Source organism: Pholcus phalangioides, unplaced genomic scaffold, assembly GCF_987345545.1.
Source record: "Pholcus phalangioides strain wild (caught in Gottingen) unplaced genomic scaffold, Ppha-v1.0 ptg000018l_1, whole genome shotgun sequence".
Taxonomy (NCBI): Eukaryota; Metazoa; Arthropoda; class Arachnida; order Araneae; family Pholcidae; genus Pholcus; species Pholcus phalangioides.
Window position 1 is genome coordinate 11,332,682 of NW_028301611.1, and position 13,193 is coordinate 11,345,874.

General features: G+C 36.3%; 1 protein-coding gene across 4 annotated transcripts in view; it reads right to left on the reverse strand.

Moving 5' to 3' along the window:
• The window catches only part of LOC149071729 (potassium voltage-gated channel protein Shaker-like), a 432,235-nt gene extending 419,249 nt beyond the window's left edge, over positions 1–12,986 (reverse strand). For all 4 annotated transcript variants that reach the window (XM_089248037.1, XM_089248036.1, XM_089248039.1 and 1 more), the window contains exon 1: positions 11,413–12,986. In XM_089248037.1, coding sequence (XP_089104163.1) covers positions 11,413–11,558 — 146 coding nt within the window. In that variant the 5' untranslated portion in view covers positions 11,559–12,986. The remainder of the gene's footprint in view (positions 1–11,412) is intronic.
• Between the last annotated feature and the right edge of the window lie 207 nt (positions 12,987–13,193).

The window sequence follows — 13,193 nt, forward strand, 5'->3', positions numbered from 1 at the left end:
AAGAATAGAGGACGAAGAGACGAAAGAATCGCATAGGAGAGAGGGCTGTATTGAATATATTCTGTGATAAATATGACCGATGGTTTGGTTGTAACGAAGACACCTCGGCTATAACGTCAATAATTGGTAGTCTGAAATGAACTACGGTGTGATTTGAAACTAAACGTACAAACTTTTAAGGGGAAGTAGAAAAAGCACATAAACAAAGCAGATCACATGGGAATGTATGGCCGGGAACCCTAACCTGATCAGCTGGAGGATGGACGAAGATGCAGAAATGACAAGCCAATATAATGGGTGGAAAAACTCTTTATTTAGCGGTACTTTAAGCGAAGACTGTCACGAGTGCACCTTGTATTGATGTATGTATGATGTGTTTTTTTCTCGATGAGAAGGCAAGGGGGGGAGGGAGAGTGTGTGTAAGGTGCACTCGTGACAAGACACAGTAAGTGCACACGTCAAGTTCCATAAGTGTTCGAAGTTCTTACCATTCAAAGTTATGCACGCTTCTTTCTCACAACGGCGACGCATTGATTGTCAAAAATTTTCGAAAATACCTGACATTTCACGGACGTTTGCAGCTGCGACGGAGATTCTTGCGATGAGTTCGGTGTCAGAGTCAACGGGCGTCTCGTAAACCATGGCTTTTAGGGTCCCGCACAAGAAGAAATCCAGGCTAGATAAATCGGGTGATTGTGGTGGCCATGGGACGGGTCCATCGAGTCCAAACGTGCTGTTCAAGTAATCACGTATGACACGCCCTCAGTCGTGCATAACTGTGAATGGTAAGAACTTTGAACACTCGTTGTGAAACTTGACGTGAAAACGTACTGTTCTCATGTAAATTATCGCTAAATAAAGAGTTTTTCCACTCATATCGAATGATATTTCATTTATCGTTTCTGCATCTTCGTTTATACTCCAGCCGATCAGGTTGGGGTTTCCGGGTCTACATTCCTAAGTGATTCTATTTTGGTTTTGTGTTTTCTATCTCCCCTAAAAGTTTGTACGTTGAGTTTTTTGAATCACCCTGTATATTCCCGTAGATAGTAATGTTAATGAACCTTGCGCCTATCAATACAACGACGATGAAAACGAGACGTCCTCGAATAAAACGGCACATTTTTTCGTCGTCTTTTATTGTTTTTTTTATGGCGTTTTCTCCTAGAATTTCATACAAGAGTGATCACCACATTCAGGAAATGCTTGTCTGATTTTTCTACTACTTCACCAAACACCAACTCTGGCCATATCGCTGTATTGCAATTTACTGCCATTAGTGAGATGGGTTGGAAGTGAAGGTGCTGTCTATCGGTGGTCGCCTCGAGTTCGTTAGGGAAAATATCTTATCTATATCCACCTTTGGGTTCGAACCCGGGACTCTGACAACAATCTTCAGGATGGTAGACGAGCATCTTACCACCATGCCACTCGGGCACAATCTACTGATTCTTCTACTACTATTACTTAAGGCTAACAAAAATTTATTAAAACTAATTTTTCCGATTTACTTATATAGGATTTTTTCTGCAACACTCAGAAAACGTCATTCATGCGTTTTCTTTTCAAAATTTGAGTTGCGCATGTCTACGATGGCTCGCTAATGACGTTATTGTCATTACTAGAGCGGTGACAGCTCCCGGGAGAGAAACAGTCACCTCGGGTTGGTTTAACCTTTGGCCACAGTGTGCGCTAAAGAACACAACCAACTAATTCTACAGAGCCAGCCGAAGAGACTATAAAAGACATTGTCACGTTAGCTAAACATGTGGGTGAAGAAGAGTTCAGTGATATGGATATAGAAGTCGAACAGCTAATTAATAGTAATTCAGGTATTGATCGAGGAGGAATTAATGCAGGTGACTGCTCCTGAAACTGAAGTGGTACCAGATGAAGAAAATCGAGATGAAGAAGTAGAAGGCAAGTTCACATCCTGAATAACATAGCGGAAGGGCTTCGCACATTCAAATCAGCAATAGATTGATTTCACGGCATAGATCCCTCTATGGTACGCTTTTTACATGTAGAAAAATTGGTAGAGGAAGCCTTGTCACTATATTCCACCATACTTAATGATATGAAGAACTAGCGGCAAACAGAAATCACATTGTCCTTTCAAAAAAACATCGCCAACAATCGCTGCACCCTCTTTTACATTCCCTTATACCTCTGCGTTACCCTGCTCTTCTCATGTTGTTCAATAGACGAGATATACAAGACAAAGAAACTGTTGTTCCGGTTATATTCGCGGATTTCCCGTATTCGCGGTCACCCCCCCGGAACGTAACCCCGCGAATACGGGGGGGCACCAACTGTATTTCAAATCACTGTGAATTTGTTGTAGCACCGTATTTCTCTGCAATTGTTATTTACTATCAATATTTGGCAATTTTTATGACAATTGGCAAACATTTTTGGCGGGAATTGGCGATGTCGTATATTAATATGATCCTGTTTTTCACGTATTTCTATTGAGAAAGAGATAGCGATTTTCACTTTGATTGAAATGAAACAGCAACTTTTTTCATGCCACGTGTTTGACCGCAGACCCAATTATATTTTTTCGCTGAGAACGATTTTCATACCGTCAACATTGTTTGCGACGAAAAAATTTCTCAAAATCTTCCATGTCGTTATAACCGAGTGTTTGACTGTATTAACTATCATAAAATGCTGAATATTTTTTGTTTTTGTTTTCTGGAAATATTTAAATGTAATATATTTAGCGATTATTCGAATTATTGTTATTTTTCATGATGTCGATGTACAGAGTCTTGGGCCCAATAAATTCGTAAAAAATTCATAAAAATTGAAGGAATCGTTACATTTGCATGCGATTTGCGAAAAAATCATTATCACGAAGCGGGATTTTTTTGGCACCTAAAATGTTTAGTTCACATTTTTTGTCGATAGAGGGCAAGGGAAAACAGTTCGCCTGGAGAGTGTTTGGACACGGACCTTTCTTTTCAATCTCTTCTGTGTCCGAAACGTTCATAAAACTTCAGCCGGTGATTCGCAGCTGAAGTAAAACAAATTAACCAATAAGTTGTGCTTTTTATCCACCAATGTCAACATCATAATGGAAACCTTATCGAAATGCCAGTAACAGGAAAATTGAAAATGAGTTATTAATCGCACACCCTGTTTTTCACAAGACTCTGATTTGAGTATTTCCAGTGATCTTCTTTCACGCAGCACTCTCTATCAGCAGAAATTTGAACTAATGGTTTTGGTCTGTAACAAAATGAAATCCCACTTCGTGAGAAAATAACGTTTTCGCAAACCACATTGAAATATATCAATTCTTTAAATTTTCATGAATTTTCGGTATTTATCAAAATGAGACACTGTGTATTTTTCTAGCATAAATTTTTGAAGTGTTTAGCTTTGAAATACTTTATTGGAAAGCTATTGTAATGAAAATTCATTACGGTGCTAAAATCTTATCCACTTAAACTTTGCTGATACCGTATCTATCGGGGTCTGAGTTCAAATGTTGCCCTGGGGGATGGAATATTAGAATACAATTTGAAAAGCGAAAAATACGGTAAATATTTATAATTATAGTTGAGTTTTATGCTACAAATTTTTACGTCGGATCTATATTACAATAAGTAAGGGGATGGGATTTTTATGCCCTAAAATCTTTACAAAATGCTCTATAAAAAAAATGAGTTTATGCTGTTAAAAACTTTAAATATGCATTATAAAGCGAAAAATATATCATAAAACAAATTCATTGCCATCTCAGATAGCATTAGATTTATTCGACGCTCGATATAACGACCCACCTTTGTCTCGTTGAAAACGGACGTTATATTGAGAGGGTCGTTGTATCGAAAGTAAAATACATACGATAGTCGTTCTATGATGACATCTGCGACTTATCCAACCGGTCGTTTTAATGAAATGGTCGCTCTGACGTGGGGTCGTTAAATAAGTGAGCGTCGACTGTAATATGATAATGAGAAAAATGCCGATGCAGTCCAGACTAATTTAAACCGTTACTTATTTGTATGAACAAAAATTCTTCATTTTACTAAACACCACGAGGATCGTAGAAAATCAATCAATAACCTAGCTTTTTCATTTTTTTTTTACAGTGAGGTTTGTCTCACGAATTCAGAATCAACGTGCTGCCATCTATCGGTGAAAGTAACTTATGAAGTATAGTCGACGCTTGATTTTACGAACATTCAATTTTTTTTTTTTTTTTAATTAAAAAACATATACAGAAACACATTAAACATACACTTTTGACCTCAAGGGACATGCTTGTCCTTCCAGTAGGTCTACAGGGTTTCTCCGTAGATTATTTTTCTTAGCAACAGCCTGTTATGGTTTAGGTCGGTTTATAATTGTTCAATATACAGTTTTTTTTTTTTTTTTTTTTTTTGTATTTATGTTACAAAGAAATTTTACATACAGATGGATTGTATCATGTGGTTGTATTATTGTTGTAATATAGATTCTAGACTGGTATTCATAGAAAACGTGAATATATTGTTATTAGATCTTATGTAATTATTTGTATGATTGATTGTATGGTATAGATTCATTATTTTTGGAGCGGTGTTATAACTCTTTTGAAATAACGTTTTATTTGTTTTTGGCACTTTATATATCTTATTTAATCTAGACGACGTTCTATTTTGTTTCATTTCTAACCAACTATTATTTAAGAATGAAAATTTTATTAGTCTATAAACATAGTTTTGTCTTATAGTTAGCTTATGGCATTCTGTTTTGTTGGTGTTTATTGTGGTGCTTGTTATTTGGGATCTTATCTTGTTATATATATTATCTAGTTTTTGTATATCTGTTTGATATGCACCTCCCCAAGCAGTGATTCCATATATTACTGTTGAATATATCCAAGCATAAAATAAATCTTTTAGAAAGTTATTGTCTATTGTGTCTCTTAGTCTATAAAGAATTGCTGCATATATTCTTAATTTTTTTATTATTTTTTCACACTGTGATTTCCATTTTAAATCATCTTGTATTATTATCCCTAGGTAGTTGTATTCATGTACTCTTTCAATTTCTTGACAGTTACATTGTAATATATGTTGACACGGACAATGATCATGAATTTTTATACTTAAATTTGCCAAACTATTTATGTTTCTTGTTTTTAAGCATATGTATTTAGTTTTCTGTATGTTTAGTTTTAGTTTATTTTTCTTGAGCCAGTTACTGATTTTAAATAGGTCCTCTTCAACTTTTTTTATTAAATTTGTAATTTCAGTGTCTTCAACATACAGTACTGTATCGTCCGCGAATGAGATTAATTTACCATTTATGTTGAGTTTGAATATATCATTTATGTAAATGAGAAACAATATCGGGCCAATTTACGAACCGTATGTTTTTGCGGACTTACTTTCTGGTCGTAAACAATATACCATGATGCCTTTAAACGCGTTTTCCATTTACGAACTATTTTTCACGTTCATATGTGCTTGTGAAAACTAAACTTTGGAAAAGCATTTCACCGTGAAGGTTGCTTTCACGGTCACAGCTTCAAACCCGAGGGAAGATATAGATAAGATATTTTCCAGCTTGCGGTGACCACCGATAGACAGCGCCTTCATTTCCCACATATCTCATATTAATGACAGTGAATTGAGATATGGCTAGGGTTGGTGTTTGGTAAAGTAGCCCGGCCAGACTGAGAGGACATGGGTTCGGTTCCCACAAACGGCAGTTCAATATTGTTCATTTCACACAAAAAAATAATCTTCGAATCAGCCAGCTATTGAAAACCTTTGTATGGATAGTGGAGAGTGACATCATCCTCGGATTAATCTATTTACATCCACGCACCAGTGTCCAAGAAGAACTAGGATTTTTATGTTCTTGGGGTGCAATGTCGTTGGGGAGGGGGGTTTCGGCGGGGGTTTGGCCCTTTAATAAATCGTCCAGGTCGGTGGGGGGGGGGGAAGAGGGGGGGCGCGTATTGGAGTCTTTTGTGAACAATTAGGGAAAAGAAAGAGCTCTCGTCAGAGGCGGGAACTTAAAATACCAGTCTGAAGCGGGATTGGAATTAGCAAGGAAAAAATTTACATCTCTTATCGAAAATTATGAAATTTGAAAAACATGTAAAATTAACGATACCTGCTAGAAAATAAAACATGGAAAGAAGTAAAAATCCGATCCCTAATAAACAAATAAATGTTATTTGCAATCACTTTTACACAACTACAATTAATAAACCACAATAACCGTTAACACACTGCTCCCAGTTATCTGGTAAGTCAGGAAGAATCAGGGAAAGCCAGGGCAGAGAAAATGTGAAATATTTGGCAAAAAAATCAGGAAAATTAATGCAAATTTTTGATGAAAGTCGGAGAAAAGTTCTGTGAAGTGGATAAAAAACAAACTAAACACGAAAATTTAAAAGATCATAATTTTAAATTTTATTTCTCACGGGGGCGTTTGGTCAGGGAAAGTCGGGGAAACTTCTGAGATGTGATCAGAGAAAATCAGGTGAATGATCGAGCAGATTTTGCTGGGCGAGAGAGACAACCCTGCATTTACCCGGGAGCACGCGCGCTACAGAGAATAACACGAGAGCGCGCAAGAGGGAGTGTTTTTGCACCCCACTACTTAATTCCTCGTGAAACGCGTTTTTTATTTAAATTTTGGTAAATATACACCTTGGAAACAACATTTGGAAGAAATTTTGTGTCAATAACAGTATTTATTTTGCATGGAAACTTACATTATTGCACACGCTCCGTTCAAAGACTGATAATGTATTCTTGTCAAATATTCTAGCTGTACATGGAGCAGCACGTTTTTCGTTTTTCTGCGCTTTCTCGCGCTCACAAATTGTATAAAGTCTTTATCTTTTTCGCAAATGGTTTGGAAGCTCAAAAAAATTCGTTCAGAATTCCCCTTTTAGTTGGTATTGCAGACTCTTTTGCTATTTGGGATCTGATTAGTTGAAGGGTTAGGGCCTTTCTAGATCAGGGGGCAGTCAAACTTTTCCAAACCGTGCCACAATCAAGATTTCTTTCGATGCACGTGCCACTCCACGAATTTTGACATGCAGACCATACGTTCCGTTTTTACGGGATACGATTATTCTCTACGTTCCTGCTAAATATTGATCGCGTGTTCTCTTACTTTCGTCAAAACGTTCAGTTTGTCACTCTTTACAGTTTTAAATTATTTTTACTTTTCTGACAAATTCGATTATCGCAATTCAGATTATGTGCTACGCATATCGGTAGGAGTTCATCTTACCTATACCGTGTTGGGCACCTAAAGACTCGTGGTGCTTGCCCACCCCCTCTAAGATCTCGTGGATATACAATGTAACTGTACTATGTATTATATAACATGCGTGCCCCCCCCCCCGCGACGATCCTGACAACTATGCCAAAAGATGAAATCCGAACGGAAGCGCATTAAATAGAAAGTCATCCCCATAATTATTGTTTTACGTCCGCCTACCATACAGAATATAGGTTTGGCAGCCTACAAGATAATCAATCATTCATAAGAACAGGGCTGTTCAAAAGTTGGAGGAAACTTCTTTCATTGCGAAAAATGGAATAGAATTTCTTTAATTTGTGAAAGCGTTCGCGTTTCACTCCTGATACCATGGCATGCCGCGGGTTGCTTAACCCGGTTCTAGACTTGAATTCATTAGACAGTTCTTTCGTTGATAACAAGAGCACCTTGCATGTATTGCAGCGATGAGAAGAATTGCAAGAAATATTATCATGGGCCATCTGTTTCAAATTTTAGGAGTAGAATATGGAACGCCCATTTCATCTACAACATCCACGGCATATTCGCAAGATTTTTCTCAGAAGATCTTACTATAGCTCTTAGGACACATATCATTCTGACTCATATTTATTGATTTTTCATCCGTAGAACCATATTCAAAAAATTTGGTAAGCATTCAATCTCATCTTTTCTTAACTCAAATTGAGACGCATTTTCATGCAAGTAAAATAACACCAGGACGCGCAAGGGGGTGTTTATCACCCCAGTAGCTGCATTCAAGTGAACAAAAGAGGATATTTAGCATCCGACACGTTTCCCTACTAAAAGATGACCTTAGAAGCAGCTACACCGGATTATACACATTTTAAAAATATCAAAGTTTGAAAATTCGTGATATATATTCGGGTGGGTGTGCGAAACTGTGCTCGCGGGTTTAATGGATATTCAGAACATATTAAAATAATAATAATTTCAGAATTAGTTAAAAAAATGTTTCCAGAGTTCATGAGAGTAATAATTTCAGAATTCATGAGAATTCAGAACTTTAATGAAAATATTATCACAAAAATCTGACCACGAGGTCCTTATGACGGCTCTCCATTGAAGAGCCTAAACGCGTCGACCATTCGACCAATTGCATTTATTTGTCTTAAAAACGTGGCAATTTTTGTATAAATTTGATGAAAACGTTTCAGAATTGATGAGAGTAATAATTTTCCAGAATTTAATAGAAAGATAAACTCCAGGTGGAATAAGAAAAAATGATTCCAGAGCTAAATTGAAAATTCAGAGTTCATGAAAGAAATGATAGCAGATTTAGTGAAGACTTTTTAATTACTTGGGGGGGGGCTGTTCTATTCGGGGCTGCAAGACAATGTAGGAGGCTAGAAGTTGTTGGCCCCCCTCCAACTTCTAGCCTCCAACAAGGGAAAGGGAGGCCCCTTTCTTGTTGACAAACATTTCCTAACTTAATGTCGTAATCAGTTCGTAATAATCGCTGGGTTCCATATACGTGTGGGGTTGCTTTTCCAATAGATTCCCCTATGGTGAAGGTAAATGTATGAGGGCAAAGAAAGTCTTTTAATAAAGTTTCGATCAGTTTCTTTCATTTGACCGGATTTAAACTTCTTTTCCCGAGAGACTTTCTCAAGGGATCTTATGATGCGTATTGTGTCCATTGAAAGAATTATCGTAATTTTTGATAAACATTAGGCAGTTTCATTCGAACGCCTCACAATGGCTGAATCAAAGAAATGTAGAATTTTAGCTTAAATGGGGGAAAAAAGAGGTCCCGTTTTGGAATAGAATGAAAAATAAGAAACTATTTTGAATATTTTGTAACTAATTATATGGAAAAGAAATTTTTTTTCCCCCAATTTATCAATACCCATTTACCATACGTCCCGTTCGAACAAACCGGATGCACGTTCACCATACTTGCAAACAGGACTTTTCCCGTATATAGCTATCATTCGGTTATTGCTATCAAAACGCCATGTCACGAAATGATCACATTAAGCGGCGTAGACAGTTATTTTTTTCGCGAATTTTCAGCTAAATTAAGAGAAAACCTTTATTGTTCATATACGTTGCGAGCACGATGAAATAGCATCACATCAGGAATAGACATTCATCAAAAATAAAGAAATCAGTTCTGTTCTTAAAATAGGGCGAAATATTGAAATTTGATTGAATCCATTTTATTTGAGATTAAATTTGAAAATCCAATTTTTTAAACTTCAAAAATATATTAAATACCTATTTTTTCTTTTATAAATCAATTATTTACGAATGGATCTCAAATATTTTGTCTCATTCTATGAACTGAACATTTCCCTGTATTTTGAATTGATTTTTGTTCAATTACATTGATTTCATGCTATTTATATCCTGCATGAAGGATGTTAATGATAATTTTGTTTCTTATAATTGAATTGTAAGAAAAACCCCATAGAGCAGTGGTTGTTACGATATGGTTCGTGACCAAAACTTGCGTTTCAAGGGCTCCTGAGATAGGTCATACAAATAAGATCCGGTAAAAACCTATTTGTTACGCCACTGGTTTCAGGGCCATCTAAAGCCGGGTTTTCTTAGGGGTAGAATTTCTGCTCCGTGTGCGGCAGGAAAATGCTGATTGGTTGAAAACCTGAAATTCAGGTTTGTTGACCAATAAGCGTTTTCACGTTGCACACGCCGTATAATGTCTACTCCTAGGAAAACCCGGCTTTAGCGATATTGACGATGGGGGGGGGGGGGGGCTGAGACCCATGCATTTTTGGGGGTGCCTTCTGGATCATTATTTTCTTTTATATATTCGTACATAGTATTTTTGCGGAGAATTCGGCAACCAAATTAGGCATAATATTATGAATGCACACAGGAATGCTGAGAGGTATTTGTATATACAAGAATGTAAACCTAATTGATGAGATTGAATAGTTCCATTATAGTTAATGAGAGAAATAATTCCAAAATTATTTTTCAGAACATATAAAAATAATAATTTCGGAATCAGTGAGAGACATAATTATTGGAAGAAATAATTATGTGTTTAATGGATATTCAAGACATGTGAAAAAAATAATTTTACAGAATTAGTCAAAAAAATTAAAATTCCAGAATCAGCGGAAGAAATAATTCCAGAATCAGTGGAAGAAATAATTCCAGAATCAGTGGAAGAAATAATTATAGGTGTTTATGGATATTCAAGACATAAGAAAAAAATAATTTCAGAATTAGTCAAAAAAGTAATTTCAGAATTATTAAAAAAATAATTTCAGAATTATCAAAAAAATAATTTCAGAATTATTAAAAAAATAATTTCAGAATTAGTCAGAAAATAATTTCAGAATTAGTCAAAAAATAATAATTCCAGAATCAGTCAAAAAATAATAATTCCAGAATCAGTCAAAAAATAATAATTTCAGAATCAGTCAAAAAATAATAATTCCAGAATTAGGGGAAGAAATAATTACAGAATTATAGTGAAACGAACAATTCGAGGATTAATTAACATTCAGAGCATATGGAAGGAATAATTCCAGAGTAAATGAGAGAAATGCTTCCAGGGTCTATGGGAAAAATAATTTCATAATATATGGAAGAAAATATTGCAGAACTGTTGAGAGTTTTCATTCCAGAATTTCAGTTTACGAAAGAAATTATAGCACGTTTAGTGAAGGTTTTCAATAGCTTGGGGGGACCCCTGTTACATTCGGGACTGTTGGGCTCAGCCCCTATTGGTCCAGTTGTTAGGAAACCATCGACTGGGTTAACTAATTTCGGAAACTAACAATCGGATATATTTAACAAGAATTCTTTCATTAAAAATAGACCAATGGGTCGTGAAGTTGTTCGTGTTGTTGATTTTAGGTCGCGACTGAAACAGCTTTAGATAGAACCCCTGTGTTATAGATAAGGGAAATCAAAAATACATGAACCAAATTCGAAGTAAATCAATGGTCAGATAATGTTTTTAATGATATTTATACTAAACTACTGACTATGTTAAAAGGTACGCCCCCTCCCCTGAATTTTATTTTAACTGGGGATGATGGTGACTTTTTTTCAAAAATTTAAGACTCGTGATAACATTATTACATGTAAGTATTTCTTATATTCTGTTTATAGTCAGTGATAATGAAAATAATAATAATAATTGTGTACCTGTTTTGTCCGGTGTTCTTGTTAGCTGCCTCCTTGGCTTGTCTCGATCTCTCATCGCATTTCTGCTGGTAAAACTTTTGCATCAATTTCTCCCAAGGTCCATTCCTATCTGGTGCACCACCACCGCCTCCTCCACCACGTTTCATGGTGTTTTTTTTTTTCTCTTTCTTTCGTACGGTTCACATTACCTTAAGTACCGAAAAACCACACACACACGGTACACGCGATGTAATACGCATAATTATCTCATTATTATTATTTCTTTTACGATTTCCACCGCGAAAAAATACGCGCAAGATCCATTCCGAAGTTTAGGATGACACAAAAAATTAGCCAACACTCACGGGATATGAAACGAAACGGCGAGGACTTCTCACAACTTTTCACTCACACTTCACCGATTATGTAATTTTTTTTTTTGGAAACTGTGATGTTGAACCAAATCGTCACTGCGTGCGAGGTATTTACACTATTTTTCACGATATCCATATAAAACCGTGATCGACATCTAAATTCTCACATTATAATTCCATTTGTTCTAGAACTAATATCGCTTCATGAATCAAAGTTTTTATCCATATCATTGTTAGGAGTCTTCCGTAATATGATAACATCAAATCGGTATCTAAGTCCAACATAAACTATCTAAGTCAATATTTAATACTAACACTCAACATTTCAATGACAGCTTCTCTCTCACACAATAATCATATGAATTTCAGATTGGTTTCACAACATTTCCTGTTGTCAAATATCTAATTGAAATCAGTTCAATGCTATCAGAATGGAAACATTTTAATACAACTATGAATGATGTGTACGGAGTTAATGGGAGTTATCGAATTTTCACTAAAATCTAAAACATATTCGAATCAAATCTTCATGCGAGTCTAATTATAATATTCTTACGGTTATAATTCTATCAATAATTTCAAAATTGTTTCTAGCACCTACGGCTACCGCAGGGTGAATCATTAATTACATGAGATCAACAGGTCCATCCTGACGGATCGAACGACACCGGATAATCCATCGGCATTCCACAGAGCACGGCAGAAAATATTCTTCTCCCGCAACTATAATCACTATATATTTATATTCCATGCCCGAATAACAATTTTCTCACATGAATTATCCATAATCCAATTCCAATAGCATTGACATAAACGGAAATCGGCAGGTCACACATCACAACACACAACACGAAACGACAACTTTTCCCATGGTTATATCCAAATGATGATCTCAGATAACAACATGCAATTATGTACACATGATTCCTGTGCGAGCAGATCTAAAATTCCACCGGAAGAACGGGATCAGGAAAAAAAAGTATAACGGGGCTCCAAAAAAAAAGGAGCTCTTTATAAAAAACAAAAAAAAAAAAGCATTACGTGGACCCATCTGGAAGCGCGTGAATCTTAGAATGAACAACATCAAGTCCAGCAGGTAATTGAACAGCTTAGAGAAGAAGAGAAGAGCAGCGAGAGATACTTATAGAAGGAGAGATGAAAGGGTTGTTGTGTGCGTGTGACGGGTGGGGGCAGAGATCTTTTCCATTCCCCCTCCACAACACACTTTCCGAAGCATTCTCACTCGTGCACATCTCCCACACTTAATGTGCGAGAGAAGAATTTCTCCCACAGATGTATGTGTGTTGTGTTCTCCGAGAATTCCATCCTCTTTGCGAAGCTTACGTCCGCGCATGTCAGAGGGCGCTCGCAATCAATGACGCTCGGAGGTATATTCTGGAGCGCGGGAAATCCCGGGGATGGTTAGGT